Below are 22,185 nucleotides of genomic sequence, written 5' to 3'. Positions count from 1 at the left end.
AGTCATTAAAATCAGACATAATTAAATCAGCTGTGTATGCAATTTATTATAGCCTTCCGCTTACTGTCGAGACCGATGCCTCTGACCATTCTATTACTCCTGTTTTATCTGAAAATGGTCGACCTGTCGCATTCTTTTCTAAAACATTAAATCTAACAGAACAAAATCATTCAGCCATTGAAAAAGAAGCTTATGCCATAGAGGAAGCTATAAAAAAATGGAAACATTATCTTATTGGTAAACCTTTTCGACTAATAACCGATCAGAGATCCGTATTATTTATGTTTATTAACAAATTGACAAATAAAATTAAAAACGAAAAAATATAGAGATAGGCACTATTTAAGTACGACATAATTTACAGGCCAGGTAAGCAAAATGACAATGCAGATGCATTATCACGTATCTATTCCTCAGCTCAAGTACAACATACAAAATTGATTTCATTACATGAAGCTTTATGTCATCCTGGAGTTACAAGAATGGCTCACTGGATTAAAAAATCTACCATATACTATAGAAGAAATAAAAAACATGTTAAATCTCGTCGTGTTTGTTCAGAAATAAAGCCTCATTTTTTTTTTATCATATCGGTAGGCTCACCAGGCTAGTGGTCACCACCGCCCATAGACAATGGCGTTGTAAGAAATATTAACCATTCCTTACATCACCAATGCGCCACCAACCTTGGGAACTAAGATGTTACGTCACCATGTGCCTGTAGTTACACTGGCTACCTCACGCTTCAAACCGGAACACAACAATACTGAGTACTGCTATTTGGCGGTAGAATCTCTGATGAGTGGGTGGTACCTACCCAGACGGGACAAAGCCCTACCACCAAGTAATTACGTTTGGAATCCTATTCCTAGAATTAAAGCAACAGCTCCATTTGAAAGATTAAGTCTAGACGTATTGCTTGGAATTGGTCCTTTGATGTCTAGACATCAAAGGACCAATTCCAAGCAATACGAAGAACAAATATATACTAACTATAATTGATTTATTTACGCGTTTCCCATTTGCATTTCCTTGTGCTGATATCTCTTCAAAAACGGTTATTAAATATCTAAACGAAATATGTCTTACATTCAGTATGCCATCTTTCATACATTCTGATCGTGGTACAGCATTCATGTCTTCTGATTTGAAAGAATTTCTTTATAATCGTGGCATTGCAACGAGTCGCAATCCTCGAGGTAATGGTCAAGCAGAACGCCTTAATTCTACTTTATGGAAAGCTGTACATTACGTTCTAAAAACATGTCAATTGGGAATTCGCGCTGCCTTAAGCATTACATTCTATCCGCTCTCTTCTCTGTACTGCTACAAATTGCACGACACACGAAAGAATGTTCACACACACAAGTAAATCAGCAAACGGTGTATCAGTACCTAGTTGATTTATAAATTCGGAGCATGCACTTATGCGAAAATGCAATCGCACTAAAAAATATCAACCACTCGTTGAAGAGATGGAACTAATACACGTTAATCCAAATTATTCCCCACATACGTTTATCGGATGCTATAGACACTACCGTTTCAAATCGTAATTTAGCACCTATAGGCCAAAGTCAAAGAAAATATGATGTTTTAAGTGAAAATGAAGTACCGATTGATGAAGAACAAAATTCACCAAGTGAAGATAATACATCAAATTCTAAATATGAATCTACCGAAGAGCTGCCACCTGAAGGAAATCGCTCCAATTCTATGGAAGAGGAAGCAACTTTGCGTAGATCAAATAGAAAGCACAGACTTCCTACACGACTGCAAAACTATGTTTTAAAGTAAAGTGTGGGTGAACGTAGTAATATTTAACCTCCTTTTTTTATATCATTTTATTATTTATGTCATATGTCACTCTTAAGAACTATGTACTTTTATTATGTAGAATAAAACCGTCTATACGAGGTGTTATCTTATTATATATAGCAACGGCACTGCTGAATGTAATACGTTGCAAATTATATTATACTGAGCTTATAGTAGCTGATGCTATTCAATGCTGGCTAAGCATATATTGCTTTAAGAAAGGTCAAGTCACCAGATGGTTTTCTTATTGAAAATCTTAGTTCTCTATTAAATTAACAGACTAGCGATTAAAAAGCGATTATGTATTAATTTAAATGTGTAGATTTAGAAATTTGTCCAGCGAAAACTAATTAGGTATTACAGTTAACTTATTATTATTTAGACGATTTGCTACTTAGCCTAAGTAACAAATCGTCTAAATAATAATAAAACATTGATCACAAGGCAGTTGTTGGTTTTTTTGTTCGATAATCAAATCTATTTATATTCCTTTATTCTATATAGAAATATTTATTGATTGTCAAATTAAACAATACCACCAGTTGAGAAATGATAATAATCTGACTTCAGAAAAACCGGAATATAAAAAAAAATAGCCAGTAAGCCGTTTCATTACCAAGGTATAGTAAGGTATCAACTATGAACTCACTAATTGCTTAATAAACTTTCGCACGCGACTTTCGATATTTTTCCGTACGTAGGTAGATAACATTACAGAACATATATTAAGAAACGACAGTTAATATCTTGATTTTTCTAAATTTATGCCTCAATTATTCTTCAATCGTTCAAACCTACGTTACCTAGTTCTTCTCGGTAGAATCTACTTTCCAAACAGTTGGTCGCTTAACAATTAATTTAAAAGGATTTTGCTGATTACAGTGATTTGAAGATGCAATGATGTTCTAGTAACTTACATGAATTAAAACTATTTTTATTTTTATTTATTGGAGAATTTTGGATGATTTGTCCAGCAGTGTATTTCTAATGTCATCGACATTTATTTATTTTTTTAATTTATATTACATTATTTACAGTTTTTCATTTTAGTTCTACATTTCTGAAAATAAATATCATCAAAGCGAGCGACACTATTAACACAGTAAAAACTGTAACAGAGATATTTAAAAAAGCTAATTCTTGTTAATAAAGCTAAATTCTGGCAGGCTGTTTACACTTCTAGCAAATAAGTAACGAAAATAAGGCAAGAAAAACTTATAATTTGGTAACATAACTTTACTAATTTATTTAATCAATAATTGTCACTTTTCAATCAGGTTTCGATATCCCAAGTGAATTCCTTAACAGCATAACGTAACCTTCTTCGCAACTCTTTACGATCCAACGAACTTAACTTCAAAATGTTACCCAAAATAATCTCGTCAACAAGTTTATCTGTTTCTTCATCGATATAAAGTTTATCATCACTGCCATAGTCCCTCAAGTCATATAGATAATCGTTAAACAATATATGTTCTCTTAAAGTGAACGCCTTGTTCATAGCATCTAAGAACTCAGAGCGATGACGCGTTTTTTTATTTAGCTCCTTCTTATAAAATAACAATTCATCGTGCAAATCTTCTGGATACATACGTGACAAATACTTAATATGTTTCGCTAGCCTTTGTGCATATTTATAATTTAGATCGTACATATTGCGGCTAAGAATTCGACAGTATTTTGGCAACTTTTTCATCGGAAATTGAGTGGTTAATACTTCCAATAAATTATGAATAAATGTTTCGAATATGCCCGAGGATCTTAAAGCACCATCTTTTTTCATATTCGGTAATGATATCATTCGACCGTTCGGATTATGGGCATCTATTATTCCTGTTATACTAACACAACAACTGTACTCGATAGAAAGTAAACCGAAAAAGATATGTGTTAGCGCATTAAACATTTTTACTTTTAGCACTGAAAACGTAATAGCATTTGACATTGGTTTGCAATGAATTTTAATTTCACGGTCCGTGAATTGTAATCAAGTTTTAGTATATATGCTGAAACTGTAATGCACTGATGCTAATAAATCTTTATTAATTGGTGTATATTTATTCAGTTATGAATATAGTAAGATTGCCTTGAACGTCTTTAGGATAGATATCATCAATATTAAAATTGTATATATAATTATTTATCATAATTCATAAATAACAATAACAACAAACACAAACAACTAAATTATACACGTAAAAACTTTGTTATACATGTTTTTTTAATGTGTAAGGGTCTAAATGAAATAGCTTTTTGGGTATTAATTAAACCATTTTTATTTTTTAATGTTAAGAGCACACATATGTATACATACACTAAATGGTTCCCGGCGTCGTAGTTGATGTAAGAGAGATGAGACAGATAACTAAGATGCCTCATAAATTATTTCCTTTCACACAATGCTTCGTTCAAAAATAATATTTCAAACCGTTCAAAATCATTAATAGTAAAACTATTAAATATTTAATTCTATTATACTTATCTAACGACTTTCCGCTTCAATTTATGAGAGTAGACAAATTTGATAAACTGACTGAAAGGCTGATTGATCAATAAGAACAATTTCTAAAAAAATGTAATTTCATTTTCAGTTAAGAACCTTTAATTAATTTAACATGTTTTTTTAATACGTATTTATGTCATCAAAGTAACCCAACCAACTTTTATTCATAATATTTATTTTATTAGAATAAAATAAAAGTAATAAATATTTTAAATCATACTACTGTAATCTATGTAGTGTGAGAACTCTTTATTTCCTCCAAATACTCAACAAGAGCGGCATGGAATTTAAACCGAATATTATCCTTGATATAATCATCTTGATTACTTATCGTATAAAATATTATATACTTAAATATATCTCTGGTTGATTTGCTAATACGTTGCGATCGACTTCTACCAAATAGTTTTAAGCGATTTATATACACATCCATTTTAATATTTTGTGGTAGGGTATATAAAGAATTTAGTAGTTTAAACAACTCTTTCCTTTTCGGTTTATTCCCTTTTATAATTTTCAAAAAACCATTAACTTTATCTTTTATGAATTTACTCCTGAGAGTGGACAATTCCTTTAAATATTTGGCAAATTTTCTTATAATCACTTTCATTATATATTCCGATCCCAAACCTTTTAAGGTTTTGCTCAATGTATATATGTATGACCCAATTTTGGAACTTTTAAAGCGGTTTAATATTACGTTACATATATTTACAATGAAGCCGTGTAAAGATTGATACATTTCTGATTTTGGAAAGATTGGTGTCGTGTATACGGTGGGACGGTTCATGTATTTACTTGCATCAAAAATTTCAATATCACTTCTATCGTCTGATTGTATATTTTTTGTCACTTCTCTAGTTTCACTTTGTACTAAAACTACAGCAACAATAAATATAGTACTATGCATTACAAAATACTGCGTATAACAGTTTTATCTGCGTTTAGTATAGAATAACTTAACATTGCCATTATTTTTAATTATTTAAGCCGACTTTATTTTTTACATTCAAATTTCCGAAGAAATCTCGAGTACATTTCATAATCTGAAACGTAAACATTTATAGATTATAACTTTTTCCTATTATCTGTAAATAAACTATAATCAGAATATACTTGTATTTATTTGTTGTACAAAATTAATAAAATTATATTGTTATAACTTGTAGTAACATTGCAAAAACTGGGAGTACGGTGTACACATAAGTTTTATTTTAATTGCATTTTAACAAAGAATAATTTGCCGCATAACAGCCAAGTGTATATAGTTTAATTAGGTCAGTAAAATTCGTTATTATAACTTACTTGCCACGTTATTAGGGTAATTAACGCAGATAAAACAGAATTGCCGGTCATTATCACAATACAGCCAAATAACATAGAGTCGAATGTTGCCAGCGTCCACTCTTCTCCCCACCTGAGTTACAAATAATTATTTAATCTATTATAATAAACGATTGATATTATATTATAATAAAATACACAGATTTATACGCAATATTTTTATTTATCAAAAAAAAATCCATAAGGCCATCGATAGGTAAATAAAATAACCACGTTGTATATGTACATTATAAAATAGTGAAAACGTTATAAATAACAATTGAAATATGTTTTTTATACTAAAAAAATTATGCGATATTTGATTAAGAAAAAGAAGCGGTTGGTACTGCCGAAGTAAGCTATAAGAATCATTACAAACATTTTCAACAAGACCAAATATTTTCAGGCAGGAACCTGATATAAGTTCATATAACTAACCACGTAACAGCAAAACATGATGGCGTTGTGACGTCACCATCGTAGAGTAATACACTAGTGCTGCCGCCCTCTCTTTCCATAAATTCAACATCAAATAATTTCTCAAATATTGTTCTCTCACTGGCCACCCAGTTTAGACCGTCTAATGCCTGTAAGGAATTTGAATTTTCTACATTAGTGACGTGTAACAACTTTCCTCTAGCTTTCCTGCAATCTATGGGGGTGATTTCGTGAAAAAGGACGTAAATGTGTAACAAGAAGCGCGCGCTATTTGATTAGAATAATGGGCGCGCGCGGTAATAAAGAGGGATCCGTCTGATTACCATCAGAAACCAAAGCATTTTCCAAGAGGATTTAAGGTTGTTGCTTATTACCAAGAGGAGATGACAAATGTTACCATCGTATATATTTTATTATTTTATTTTATTTTCATTGGGACAACAAACAGTAGATACAATATCACATCCAAAATAAAAAATTACATTTCAAACTTATCAAGGCAAAAGTTCTACTACTTACAGGTAGTCTCATACGTATGATCAGCATCATCTCATATACGACTACTGTAAGGCAAGAGCCTTACATCAGTCGTATATGATAATAAGAAAAAAATAAATAAAAAGAATAATATAAAATAAAAGCATAATATTTTTTTTTTTCTTATTTAGATATATTAATCTCTTAAAATATTGACATATTAAAATAGAAATATAAAAAAGTACTAATATTTTCGGCTATCAAAAACAATTATGCGTTATTATTTTTTCACATTTGTATTTTTCAGTCAACTACATAATATAATAAGGCAACGGCATATGAAATAAAAATAATACTTACCCTTTCAAAAAATGCACTCAAAAACTGAGACAAAAGTGCACGGTTCGAATTGTGGTCAAGTTCACCTAGAAATAAATAGTTATTTATAAAACTATTGCCAAACTTAAGTATGGCAGTACGGTGTGTATTTACAATATCTACTACTATTATTATTCGAAAAAATATAAGTTTCAATTAAACAAAATGTCTCTCTTATTAGTCAATTGCAAAAGCCCAAAAATGTAGTATAAAAATTATCTAGTTCCAAAAAAATCTATTACCAATAAATATAATATATATTAAGTAAAAGAGTTAAACATACCGTTATTTGTCAGCTTTTTATATACATTTCTGAAAAAATAAGATAAATTTTTCATATTTCAATATCAATTTAACATATTAAAAAAAAACGAGACAATTTCTAAAGAAGGAAATTATTGATTAGGCATTTATAATTTTGGTGTTGCATAAGTATAGCATAGTTGTAATATATTTTACATATAAAATTGGCATAGTAGCAGTACCTTTAAAATGATCACAAATGACGCAGCACCTTTTTAAATTACGGAGACCTTTATATCCATCCAAACCACCAAAGAGATGGATTTTTAGAATTAAAATTAATAATAAAAACATTCGCATCGAATTACATTGAAACAAAATAATTAAGAAAAAAAAATACCGTCGCATTTATTGTAATTATATAAAGTACAATAAGGGTATATCTCAGGTAAGACAAGAACACGAATTAATTATTTTTAAAATTAAAATCGTTTGTCATTTCTAGTAAATCATATTCTACATTATACTTGTGAGATTTCAATCAAAACAAACAAAATCTCATTTGTCAAACTTGCTTAGGCATTAAGAGTCAGTCAGTCAAGGCAGTCGAGGTAATACTCCACCCTTTTTATTTCTCGGATGACACAAGAGAAAGATATTTCCCGTGGGGCAAAAAACTATCCAAATTCCGAGTCAGATCTAGAAGATTGACAGTGCTATTTTGACCTCACAACGCATTATGTTTGACAACCTCAATTTTAAATCGTCATGTTACTCATAAAAATTAATGGAACGTAAGTTGAGAAGGGCTACCCATAGTCATAATATCTATTATCTATATATTGAGATAACACAGGCAAAACAAAACAGTTTAGTACCATTTTCTCATATAGTTGTTAAAAGATATTCTTTTATTTAAAGGGTATATATTAAAAATGAATGAAAAAAAAAATGGTTCAAAACATTCAAATTCATAAATGTTTTTCTCGAACTAATTCAAGGACTCGTACACTATAATATGTTCTGCGCATTTCGCTATTCTCCCAAGAGAATAGTCGACTTGAGCGACTTCGGTCTGGACTTCAAATTTTAATAAGTGTAAAAGTATGCTTTTCTCAGTTATAACGCAATCAAATACGTCACATTACTTAATTACAATTCAGTGGTCTATATTTCAAATGTATTCTCTTAACAAGGAATTTATAAGATATAGAAAATAAAGTAACAACCCGTGAATATTCCGCTGCTTGTAAAGGCCTCCTTTTCTCTTTATTGGTTTTGGGGCTTATTTAACAAGTGAGGTTCAATCAACATACATATATAGGTTTTTTGACGATGTTTCCCAACGAGCACGAGCTTAATTAGGAATACAAATTAAGTACATTAAAATATATTGGTGATGACACAGATCCATATCTGATTTACATTTAGTAATTTTAAAATAATGTAGACCTCTAAAGGTGTAGGTATAATTATATTTCAAGGAAAATAAACTTACCTCAACTGAGGCGAACAAACAACACGACATGTTTGTAAAGCGTGAACGGTCAGCCTGAAGTCATTTAAATCTTCATTTCTGAAAAGTTGTATTTTTAATTTCTTATTTACGATTGTTATAATGGAAACAATACTATGTACTATTATTACAATTCTTCTTTTTCTTTTTAAATTTAATTAATTGGAAATTCGCAGTTAAAGAAGTTAATAAGTACAGTTAACAAAATAAAAAATGAAACTCAAAAACCGTATGGATAGACTTAAAATTAAAAATACAGATCTTAATAAACTTATGTAAAAACAATACTGAGACTCACCTTCCATCCACGTAATGCGCATAATTCTCATGCTCAAATATCAATAATGAAAGTTCCAAATCAGAACATATTTTCGTCAACTTGATTGATGAAGATTTAATGAATTTATCGATTAAGATCCTTGTACACAATAGTATTGTATAACAACTCCACCAAGCTACGGATGCAATAACCCATTTGTATCCTTGGCTCTTTGATAGATTCATTGATGTTTGTTCTAAAAACTGATAAAAATGTTAAAATTATTTAAAATAAAATTTAAATATTTTATTAATATTAGTAATAACTTACATGTAAAATCAACAAAGTGCTGACAGCAGTGAAGCCGGGTGAAACTCTACGTTTTGTTTGTTTTGACATCCATTCTTTAGCCAAGATGGCTTCTTTCCAATTTTTTGGCTTATTTTGAATAAATACATCTGTTGGTTAATCATTATAAACATTATCGTATTATGTATCATTATATACAAATTTACATTCACAATATAAATGTCCCACTACTAAGCTAAGGTCTTCCAAGACAGGCACAAGGGACATAACATCTTAGTTCCTAAGGTTGGTGGCGCATAGGTAATGTAAGGAATGGTTAATATTTCTTACAGCGCCTTTGTCTATGGGCGGTGGTGACCACTTACCATCATGTGGCCCATATGCTCGTCCGCCAACCAATGCCATAAAAAAGAAAAAATCTCAAAGTCTTATCTGACGAGTGTGGAATGTTATTAATTACATACCTCTAATAGGAGGATTATATTTCGACCAGTCTATGAAGAATATGTCACACCGACATTGGTTCCAATTTATCCAAAAAACTTTAAGTGCCTGCGAAGCGAGAGATATTTTCTATTCTTAAAAAAAAACATTAGAAATAAAAAGTCGTATTCTAACTCTGGTCCTTTAGACAACAATCTCCTCTTTTTAAGCTTAACACATACTCATCAGATCTTTCTTTCATAAAAATCGGTTAGCGTTCCTATTTAAGAAATTCTACCAAACCATTTATATTGTACTGTTAAATATAAATTTGATAATGATTGCTAGTAATAAAATGAATATAATTATAAAACATTCAAAAAATCTTTATACTGCTTAAGCTTGAATGATTAAGATGTACCTTTTTCATTTTAGGAAAATGCATGAAGAAGCTATGTTTTGTTGTATGTGTTCGTTTTAGTAGTACAGTTAGTCTTAAAGAAAGGCATACAATATCGAAATCGAATGTATTTCATCATAGTTTTTATATAAGTTCCAAACCTTTAAACAAATGACGCTATAAACTACCGCCTCTATAGCTTGTTCCTCGGCTTGAGACAGCGGTAGAGTGAGTGCGAGAGTCCCTGCTTCCGCAACCAGCGCGTGGAACGCCGATATTAATATCGCCTGTCAGAGGGTACAATATTTTAGTAATTAATTGTTTATTAACATAAAGGTTAAATCCATTTCAGTATATTCGAACATCACTCCTTCATTACATAAACATTTTGACATGCAATAATTTGGAGTCGGAAATCCAAACATAGTAACATACATTCTAAGCAAATTTTACCCAGAAAATTGTCGGAAGGATAGTTAATTATAATAGTCATATTTGAATTGATACAATAACTTACGAAATAAAGACCATCGGCTATACAACTCGACAGCAAAGGCACAACAACAAAACAAAGCCCACCCCGTCTCAGGACTCCCCTCCATTGCAATAAAGCGTACAATGTCATCAAAGATCCAAAAACTCCCCCGGATATCTATAAAATAAATTACAAATGGTGTACTAAGCCTATTGCTAAACAGTTCTTTATCTTTTTAATATAACAAAATTTACTCATGCCTTGAATTTTTGGTATAGATATAGGGATATGCTATTGTTAGGACTTAAATACAGTATTTTACCTATTTAAACAGGCTTGTAATCGTAAGAAAATAATTTAATTATTGAACATTTTTTTGATTACGGAGTTCTTGATATAACTCTTGATATTGTCACCAGATACGAGTTAAACTTAATTTTCTTTCAGTGTTCCCTTTATTTCTCGTTGGAGTTTAAGCCGATAAATCACATATTTTCACAAGCTTTTTTATTTAACTTGCAATAATTGTTTGATTATTTAATATTAATTTAATTTATTTTATTTTATTTAGTTGCAACCAATGTGGTTATTATTCTAAGTTTTTGAATTTTTACAAGTTAGCATGACTTAATTCTATTAGGCTCTATACGAAGGAACTCCTCATCGGTTTAAACTATTGATAACAGTTGTATGTAAAATATTACTTTTAGAAATGGTTTTTTACGTCATTGGCAACGACTCAAAATTCTTGAAGAACTTGTTTTTGAAAAAAGCTACAACTTCCTTATTTACTTTATTCATAGCATAGTCATTGTTCATCAACCAACATTCAATCAATCAACATTGTTTTTTTGTGTTAGTTGAGTTATTTTGATTGAATATATACACATTAATGAACGTATGATCCCTGCACTCCGCAGTACATTTAGTTATTCATAGTCTAAATTATTTAAACTTTTAGCACTGACTTCCAAACCTCGTAGAACGCCAGCCATGGGCATCTCATGTTCAACTCTGAGAGATGTCGTGACGATATCTGTCAAAGGAGATTTTGTAGCGTAATGACCTTCGACAGTAATTTGCAGACGTAGACCAAACGTAGACGCATCGCGCTCTATCCTATAAACAAGATTTTTTTATGAATATATACTAACACCCATATAATCACGGTTGGGCGCTATGTTGTGATTCTGATTGTACCGATAGTTCCGCCGGTAAAGGAATAAATAAGTATTTTACGCATTTCTTTATATAGTATAAAATAAAGTAGCTTTTCGCCACCTGTACGCTTAGATCTTTTAAACTACGGAACGGATATATATTTATAATACATCTATATTGTAGTAGAGAAAAGTAGATAAGTTCAACTTTCCTAGGCAGAATAACCAAGGTTTTATTTTGTGTTTATTATTCAATTTAAAATTTTTATATAGATCCTTATTGTACCCGTGTGAAGCCGGGATACGTAGCTAGTATTCGATATATTGGACGTTGACCAATCCATTAGTATTCGTGCCCACATCACACTCAATCTGTTGGCCTTCATGCTGCTCTTTGTTTTATCCATTCAGAATAGAAAGAGTCTTTTATATTATGCATACAGTAGCCGTTTTGATAATTACGCTCCTTGGTTCCTTTTTCACATGTACAAGGCATTTACAAGACTTGATCATTGGTGGCCGTCGACTAGAATTAATAATATTGTGCTTGACAAATAACATTATTCGTTATTATATAAACGGCGTAATCACCTTGCAAAAGCTCCTAGATTTGTAAACTACCGAAAGCAAATTAGTAATACTTTTAATCAATCTAATTTTGACAAGAATAATTCGTGTGATAATATAACGTGTAATAAAAATATTGTTTCATTCCAGTCTTTGTCTGGAAAGATATAATATTTAGGTAGTAGGGGTAGGATACTATAGGTATTTTACTGTAGGTATATTAAAGGACGGCAACGCACCTGCAAGCCCCCCGGTGTTGCAGATGTCCATGGGCGGTGGTAATCACTTTCCATCAGGTGAGCCTGCTGCTCGTTTGCCCCCTATTATAAAAAATCCATCTGATATTATTTAGTCACCATTACTCATAGACATTAACGCTGTAATATACATCACACCATACATCACCAATGTAACACCAATCTTGAGAACTTATATATTATGTCGGTCGTACTTACACTAGCTCACTCAACCTTCAAACCGGAACACGCCCATAGTAAGTAACCCTGTTTGGCGATCTAATGGGTGGGTAGTACCTAGCCAGACGGGATTACAAAAAGTCCCGCCACCAAGTAAAGCAAGATAGGTCGTAATTAAACCAACAACTCATCAACGTACATGTGCGCGTGCGCTGTGATGCGGTCATTACCAAGACACCGAAGACGCGATTGAACACGAAATTCATTTTTGTCCAGACGGTCGGAATTGGGATTTTTTGTTCTTGCTAACATTCCACGAATCATGTTTTGTACAGTAACTATTTTTAATTTTTATTTATAATAATTATATTATATATTATGTATTTTGTCCAATATTTATATATAATATAAATATTATATATAATATAAATATATATATATATTATATTATATTCTTACCGAGCCTCGATTCATTCTGCGAGTGTCATTCGTGACGTTTGATACTGGGCGAATTCTATCTCGAAAGTTAGCTTGTGTGTAGTGTGTACATATTGTTTTTTTATGTAACTAATGTTTTGTCAAATTGTTCATTATAAGGTTGTTATCCGTGTTTTCTTTTTTTTAAAACTCAAATTCCCTTCTGATCGATAAGATCAGAAGTGGGATATACTCGCGTGTCTTTGAGTTTGGCTATCCGATAGATATTGACATTGATAGTGACGGTTCGTTTTTTCTTCTGTGTTTGACAGTTTACTTAAAACGGTGTAGAAAGATTACGTTGTTGTATTGCAGGGAAGGTGATGACGTATATTGATGACGTTTTGGTTCTGTCCAATACAGTCGCCGAAGGGCTCCGTAACTTGCGTGAAACTTTGCAGGTGCTAGCTGCTGCGGGATTTTCTGTTAATTTAAAGAAATGTACCTTTTTAGCCACTGAAGTTGAGTACCTGGGCAGATTAATTGGACATGGTCAGGTACGGCCGAGCCCAGGTAAGGTCAAAGCTCTCATTAAGTCTCCAAAACCTACGAACGTGAGAGAGGTACGTCAGTTTTTAGGTTTAGCGGGATATTTTCGGAGATACATTGCTGGATACTCCTCCAAGACTGCTTGCATTGCTAAACTTCTAAGGAAAGGTGTTCCTTTTGAATGGGGTGCCGAGCAAGATGCTTCCCGTGAGTATATCTTGCATTGTTTGACAACCGAACCAGTTTTAGCGATATTTGACCCAGAGCTGCCAACGGAACTACATACCGATGCCAGTGCTGTGGGTTTCGGTGCAATTCTGTTGCAGGAGCATGCCGGTAAAAGAAAGAGGGTGGTAGGCTACTTTAGTGGATCAACCCGGGGCGCGGAGTCGAGGTATCATAGTTACGAGCTGGAGACTTTGGCGGTTGTTCGGGCGCTACAGCATTTTCGGCATTATTTAATCGGTATTCACTTTAAAATTGTTACCGACTGTAACTCGATGAAGCTTACAGAGCGAAAGAAGGATCTGGTGCCTCGAGTCGCGCGCTGGTGGGTGTACTTACAGGATTTTCAATTTACACTTGAGTACCGAAAAGGTGTCCTGATGCAACACGCTGACTTTTTAAGCCGGCATCCTCCTGCTGACGTGGCTCACATTCGCAGCCCTACCAACTGGGCAAAGATCGCTCAGACTGCTGATGAGGAGACGCAAGATTTAATGAGTAAGTTAAAAGACGGTTTACTTGACTCTCGCAGATACGAAATTAAGAATGACTTGCTGTATTATCGATACACTCCTACTGGTGCCGATTCGCGTCTGTTGTGTTATATACCTAAAGGTCACAGACTCAGTCTCCTGAGGCTATTTCATGACGAGCACAGTCACATTGGCGTAGACAGGACGACTGATCTAATATTACGAAATTTTTGGTTTCCGGGTTTACGCCAATTTGTCAGGAAGTATGTCGGTCATTGTATTGTCTGTTTGTCACACAAAAAGGTACCTTCCGCTTCTTTACAGCCCATTGAATCTTGGACTAAGCCCGAAAACCCGTTTTCTGTTATTCATACTGATGTGTTAGGACCTCTTCCTGAATCTAATGGATACAAATATGTTCAGATTGTTGTAGATGCATTTTCTAAGTATTGTTTACTGTATGCATTATATCGGCAAGATTCAGACGAACTAAAACGTGTATTTTCAAATGTTATTTCTCTGTTTGGTACTCCAAATACCGTTGTTTGTGATCGCGCAAGAATGTTTGAAAGTGTAGCTTTTAAGAACTATGTTAGTAGCCTAGGCTGTTCGATACATTATATAACACCGGGCATGCATCGTGAGAACGGGCAAGCGGAACGCTACTGCAGAACTTTGCTGAACTTGCTGCGTGTTGAGGTTGGAAACAAAGGCTCCCAATGGTCAGACGTATTGTGGAAAATGCAGCTCACACTGAATATCACGAAACAAGCGACAACACAGTCATCTCCGCTTCAGCTGCTTGTTGGGATAGAGGCAGCCACCCCAGCCATCAGATCTCTGGTGCGTGACGTGGCACTAGAAGGCGGTAATCTCAATCGGGAAGCTTTACTAACCCTTAGTCGACAGAGAACATCAGAACGACTGGTAACCAATCAGCGACGGCAAGACGAGCGTGTGAACGAGTGTCGGCGGCAACCTATGACGTTTGCCGTTGGCGACTTCGTGTTCGTTAACAAGGCGACGCAGTCAACGGGAAAGCTTGACTCCGGGATGCGCGGGCCCTACAAGGTCCTGTGCGTGCTCCCTCATCACCGCTACGAGTTAGAGCTGGTCGCTGGATCTTATGGCAAAAAGACCCAGGCAGCAGCGCAACACATGGTGCTGTGGCGCGGCGAGTGGACCCCGGAGACATGCAGTGCTTTCTTTGAAACTGGTATGTTGTTGTCGGGGCACACATTATATGTCCTCAATTCGCAGCTGTACGGTTGAACTTCTCATCCGGATTACGGTGCGATTGAGGTAACAGTACGGTTGAGGTGGGCTCTGCAGGGCTTTTTCTTCCCATACTGTGTAGGCACTTTATTGGCAATGGTCTCATCTGTATCGTAGACCATGGGCAATAGAGTGTGCTACTTTGTTAGGCGTCTCTGGCGTGCTAACCATTTCAAAGGTGTCGTACTTTTATCTTGAATTGCGCAGTTTGGGACATTGGTATGGCATTCACCTCTCTTTTCCTTTCCCTGTTTAAATGATGTGTTGCCGTTGTCAGAAAGCCGGCATTTTTGAGATCAGCAATACATTTTTCGTTGAATTACCTTTTCAATGCTCAGTCAACAAAATTTTCATACTTCAAAATTTTATTTTTGAATTCTTGCTGCTGATGTTTGAGTGCACGCTTACATCTGTAGTGAGGATTTAAAACATTCGGCTATTTAATAAAATTCAGAAGGCCCCATAGTTAAGTAGCCTCACATTAGTTCTTACATGTGTTTTTTTTTTTTTTCCTTTAAAACCTCAAGATGCAGCAGACTCCGACACAATCTCTGGTGCAGCTCGGAGAGACCCGCCTCGGTCGGATGATGAAGCGGTCGAGGACGCCTCGCTGTCAGGAACGGCCGTCTTACCGAGCCTCGATTCATTCTGCGAGTGTCATTCGTGACGTTTGATACTGGGCGAATTCTATCTCGAAAGTTAGCTTGTGTGTAGTGTGTACATATTGTTTTTTTATGTAACTAATGTTTTGTCAAATTGTTCATTATAAGGTTGTTATCCGTGTTTTCTTTTTTTTAAAACTCAAATTCCCTTCTGATCGATAAGAATATATAATATAAATATTGGACAACATCACATACATTACTCTCTGATCCCAATGTAAGTAGCTAAAGCACTTGTGTTATGGAATATCAGAAGTAACAACTGTACCACAAACACCCAGACCCAAGACAGCATAGAAAACGAATGATTTATACACAACTATTTAACACCGCGTGATTACAGTGCTGTGGCCGTGTACATACATATTTAGACTATTACGACGTGACAATAACATGCCATTAACAATGATATAAATATGTCATAAATAAGTCAAAACGTAAAATATATGAAATTAGAATTTAATTTTGAGTTTTTATGCGATTGTTTACATGTATTATATATTTCTTTATAAATTTACTAACCTTATTTGAAACAGAAGTGTTCGTAAATAAACAGTGTTAGTGGTATTTGTAACCGTTGACAGAAACTTATAGAATAGGAAAAATTTTCTAAATTGTTTCGATGGCCATTTTTGTTTCTGCAAAATAATTTCTTAAATTATAAAAATATTTAATTAAGCTCCATGTCAACGAAGATTGCTAAGAGTTCGTTGCCGATTAAAGGAATAATAGTTGATATATGTACACAGAATAATTAGAATAAAATAAAAATACAGTTACATATGATATTTGGGGAATTGAAATAATATTCTTAAGATAATGTACCTAATACTTAAACCTATATTAACTTATATTAACTTATATTTACGAGTAAACATTTCAAGATCACAAACATATAGGCGACGGAATGAAAGATACGTTCGAGCCACGTTAAACATAGAATAATATATAAATATAAGAGAATTTGTCAAAGCAGAAACGAGTTTATATATTATTATATCGTACCATTTTACGTTATTTTAAAATTTTATATCACTATATGGGTCATCAAATTTATATAAAAAATGTAATATATATACACATATATATAGCGAGGTATTATTACATACTCTTTAAGCCGATTTCATTAAATAGAAAGATTTATAGCTTTGCATTTTAGTTTAAAGTATTATTTTAATTGCTTCAGTTTATTCAGTACATTTTCTTCCTATACTTATTATAAAAGCTGATGCTTAAATTATGACGCTAGTCGAATATTATATTCTTATAATTGCAAATACAATATAATTTTATTTAATATTGCGAATATATACGAGTCTGGTACACACAAACATATTTAAAATTAAATTCGACGTTAATTAATAATTCTAGTCATTTATTCACGTTGATACCACGACTGTGAGGGAGATTGATAGTAAATGGCTTTTAATTTAAATTATTTAAAATTTCAAAGCGCGTACGTTATGTAGGTTTTGCACCTCTGGTTGTTTCCTGTAATTTTTTATCTTTTTTTATCGGTCAAGTACAGATGAAAAGCATTGCAGATTACCATTTTTTTAACGGTTAAAAGGAAGTCAAAATTCATGCATTACATACCTGAATATCATAACCATTTGGTTTTATTAGTTTAATTGGAAGAAGCCCTAAGCTCGTTTCAGAAGGTATGTATAGTTCAATTATACCTCCAAAATCATCCTCTGTAAGTTTAGTTACATTTTTTAAACAGTCATGTCTGGAATATAAGAAAAAAACTTAATTAAAAGTTCTTAAATTACTTTATTCAAAGAGATAAAAAAACTGTCAAAACTTGTTAGAAAGGTTGCGAACATCTCAAGCGTGAAGAAAAATTGAGTCTTTTGAATTGTTTCGTTTTCTAGAAACTTTAATATAAAATAAAAGTTTTCAACCCTTAAAGTTAAAAATATATCTTTAAATAGAAGGATATAGAATATATTATATTAATATACATCGTTTTGTATATGTAATATTGTCGATAGGTCAGGTAAAATAAAAATAATAAGAAAATTAAATAATGTGGTTTACTCTCATATAATTGACAAAATTTTCTATACGGGTAATCATAAAAATTAAATTAAGTTCACTTTACACAACGTAAATAAACACTAGTACACACCCAACAAAACAAATGGTATACACCATTCATTAACAGAGTAGTTTGTATTTGAACGCCGACGTTAAGCAAATATAAAATAAACAAACAACGTCGCAAAATGACTTCCATATTTAAAAAACAGTAGACACTTATGTATTTAAAATAAAAAGTAACCCAGCTGTAGCTGCTATTCTGTAAAAGCAGCTCAAAACTCACCGCTAAAAACGGTTGTGAAACACCAGAAAGGTACATGAGATATAATAGACTATTATGTAATTATTATAACAGATAAAGAATACATGCATTATATAGTATATAAAATCAGGTTCAACATTTCACGAGAGAGATATGCAGTGAGTTTTTATAGAATAGCATTGCAGAGCAAAGTGTTAATTTTAAAGAAATGACTTGAGTGTTTTTCCTACACGCTCCACTGCTGTTTGGTGGATATTCATGTAACAGAATTGCAGCAGAATTGTTTATTCATTGACATATACAAAAGCCGAGCAAGAGATGAATTATAAATAAATGCACTGTAGTTCGTGCTAGGCTCAAGTTTACTTGAAACGTTGATTTTGTAGCCGATCGCGTATGTTTAAACTAGGGTTAAGCAATGAGCGTTATTTTTTGGTAACCACAATCTAAGCACTGCCTATCTTAATTGGGCTCACATCAAACTTAACCAAGCCGAGGCACTTAGTAAGTTGCGAGTTAATATTGATTTGACAGAACTAAATATAGTTTACGTATCCGTTTGTATCTAAAGACAAATTATATATAAGAGAAAAAAAGAAAATCGCAAGTTGATTAATTAAATAAATAAACAATTCTATTGTTATAGGAAACTGAAACTACTTACGAAAAATCTTCACCAATCTTAACGTTGATTGGTGGAAGACATGTATTTGGACGGTCATTCGTATCTAAAAATAAATCTAATCCTCCAACCCTGGTGTGGATTCCCGTTGCTATTTTTATGTATATATCCTATAATAAATATTAAATGTTAATTATATTTGCTTAAGCTGTATTTATCTTTTAAGATTAACTCATTAATTATGATATCACCATGCTTTTAACTCCATTTTAACTACTCGATTTTGTATAAAATCTTCATTGCTACTACAGTAATGACGCCATATCATATTATCAACAAACGCACTTACTTTTTCACGATCTAAAGAGATAACTGGATTACTGTTTTTCGAAGCATCTATCGTAAGCAACGGGAGTCCTAAATTAATTAAAAAAAAAAACTTAAAACAAGTGTTTATATTGCAAACATCGCATGAATGCGAATAAAATGTAGTGTACTAGATTTTATTATATACCAATAAGATACTTCTAATTATTAGAAAAAAAATCGTTGTATGGTTTTTACATTAAAATTCGGAATTTACTAATTCAGGAATATAGTATTTACAAAATGACTAATTCATGCACCTATATAATAAAGAAAATATTAGTTTACCTTTGATTTCTCCTAAATTAGGTTGAAGCCAAAGCCTACAAGGTCCTGCGGGATCCAATGAATAGAAATTACGAACGCAAGCGCTCGCTAAACTACGACACGCTCTAAAGTCTTGTTGCTAAAATGTTTAATAAGATATTTAATATATACTTAATTAGAATTTAATATAAAGTGTGGTCTGAGCTATTACGTCCACATATTTATATAGCAGTTACAATTAAAAACTTCTAAAGGTTACTTTCTAACTTATTTAATTTTTATTTATTCTATGCAACTTGAATTTATAAGGTATGTTGATAATTGAAACGATTTGTCTCTTGTTGTCTTTCCTCAAAATATTATATTTTATTTATTATTAACAATTGGTTCAGAAAATTATTATTAAGTGTTCTTTTAAAAACTGTTGATAAATCATAAACTTACCGTACACAAATATTCCAATTTTACTATCTCTAATAGTTCATTTGGATGCAATTGATTCTCAATGTATTTAGGTCGACTTAAAATATATTTTTTCGGTATACATCTTCCTCTTACGATTACTTCGTGCTTTTTACACGAACAAGCCTCACATTTGACACAACGGTTATCAAAAACTTTGTAGCCACGAGCACACTTAACACACTGGACTTCTTTCACTGGTGAACCATCGAATAATTGTGTCACTGAAATATGCGTAAACAAATCAAATTAGAAATATTGACAACGTATTCGAAGTTTATTTTTGTTAGAAAACCTTTCGAAATTTAAAATGTATCTTTTTATATTAAAATATATAAATGTGTATTCATAATAATAAGTTAAAGTCAAAGTCAGGCTTAATTGCATCCTTTTATAAATAAATTTATCTTTTTTTAAATAAAATGTGTAAAAATAAAGTTCTTTGATAGTCTCGCACAAATATATTATTAAAATTTTTATCTTAAACCAGAAAAGCATCTTGCCTGAAATGTGATCCTGTGGACACTTTCTGCAAACTATACGACCCGCGGAGCTTTGACATCTTCGAGGAACACAAGTAGTTTCATCAGAGGAAACGACTTCGGTGACGTTGCATGGCTTACAACGTGCAATACTTGTCGCTACACTATGCTCCTCACAGGTACATGCAAATCCTAACAATTACAAAATTGTAAAACTTATTTAAACCAAAGTACTAAATTACATATTTAATAATTATGTCTAATATGAAAAGTGTGTGCAGTAATATGTAATTCAGTGCTGGAGGTTGAGACAGTAAATCCATGCAACAATAAAATCTTGTTGGCAGTTCAAGCCAATAAATAATATGACAATAGGTAAATATAGAGAAAATTAAACATAACTATCACATGTAACCTAGTAATATTGACATTCTCCTTGCATTCATTTAAGTATATAAGCAATAAGCAATTGGAATGGAAATGGATAATTAACAACATTAAATTTACAAGTGTTCCTTTAAAAGCCATCAAAGAAAATTATTTTATGCAAATACTCTCGGTATAAAATTATCAACATTAACTTACCATCAGCGGATGTGACTAACGATGCATTAACAGGACAATCCAGGCAATCCATCAAACTTGGCTCATAAAACTGACCAGACTTACAACTTCTTGGCAATTTATAACCATCGACATAAAAATATAAAACAAAAACAATAACAAATTTTTTAGCAAACGATATCGTTATCATAGCGTTGAGAATATAAACAATGTGTTATTGCTAATAAATATTCCCCAAACTTATTGCAACTTAATCAAACGTCAAAGAATTACATGAAACAAAATTATATTACATGAATTGATAAGAAACAACACAGGGAATCCGTATTAAGGCGTAATAACACGCTTTGCTGCACGGGATGCCATTTGTTTACGTAATTTCTGAAAGGGGGTTGCCTGGTGACGCATGTGGTGGTGGGGGTACACAATCAACCAAAACGAAATATACATATCTCTTTAAAATTAACTTTAAAAATCATATTTGTTTTAAAAACCAAGATAAATTTAAATATTTCGTTGATTTTAATCGTATAATATGTAATAACATTTTATAACGACTTGATAAAGTGATTACATGTGGGGTAAAAGTTTGTATGGAAATTCATCATTTCTGATATTATATTACAACTATTGAAATCGGTATTTAAGCTAAAGGCAATGAGTTCAAAAATGTTTGAAAAACTATCTATCACCTAGGAGGTTGAAACTTGGACGTAAACTTGTATGGAAGTTCATTATTTATGTAAGTTAGAAAAATGGAAATCGGTCGTTTGACGAATGGAATAGGTCGTTAATAGAAGAACAGCTG

General features: G+C 32.5%; 1 protein-coding gene across 1 annotated transcript; it reads right to left on the bottom strand.

The window, feature by feature from the left end:
• Window positions 1-5,298: 5,298 nt before the first annotated feature.
• On the bottom strand, window positions 5,299-21,567 carry LOC125070659. The gene is made up of 21 exons (XM_047680607.1): window positions 21,399-21,567; window positions 20,835-21,005; window positions 20,314-20,555; window positions 19,891-20,008; window positions 19,514-19,653; window positions 19,279-19,406; window positions 17,903-18,038; window positions 16,829-16,944; window positions 16,137-16,292; window positions 11,531-11,681; window positions 10,605-10,739; window positions 10,249-10,374; window positions 9,729-9,816; window positions 9,286-9,413; window positions 8,995-9,218; window positions 8,679-8,756; window positions 7,221-7,249; window positions 6,920-6,984; window positions 6,083-6,231; window positions 5,627-5,738; window positions 5,299-5,367 (listed from the first exon to the last, which is right to left on the bottom strand). Exons 1-21 carry the CDS (start codon window positions 21,565-21,567, stop codon window positions 5,299-5,301), a joined length of 2,730 nt encoding a protein of 909 aa, XP_047536563.1.
• Between the last annotated feature and the right edge of the window lie 618 nt (window positions 21,568-22,185).

The sequence above is a fragment of the Vanessa atalanta genome, chromosome 17 (genome assembly GCF_905147765.1).
Source record: "Vanessa atalanta chromosome 17, ilVanAtal1.2, whole genome shotgun sequence".
Lineage (NCBI taxonomy): Eukaryota > Metazoa > Arthropoda > Insecta > Lepidoptera > Nymphalidae > Vanessa > Vanessa atalanta.
This window is presented reverse-complemented; position numbering and strand designations above follow the sequence as displayed.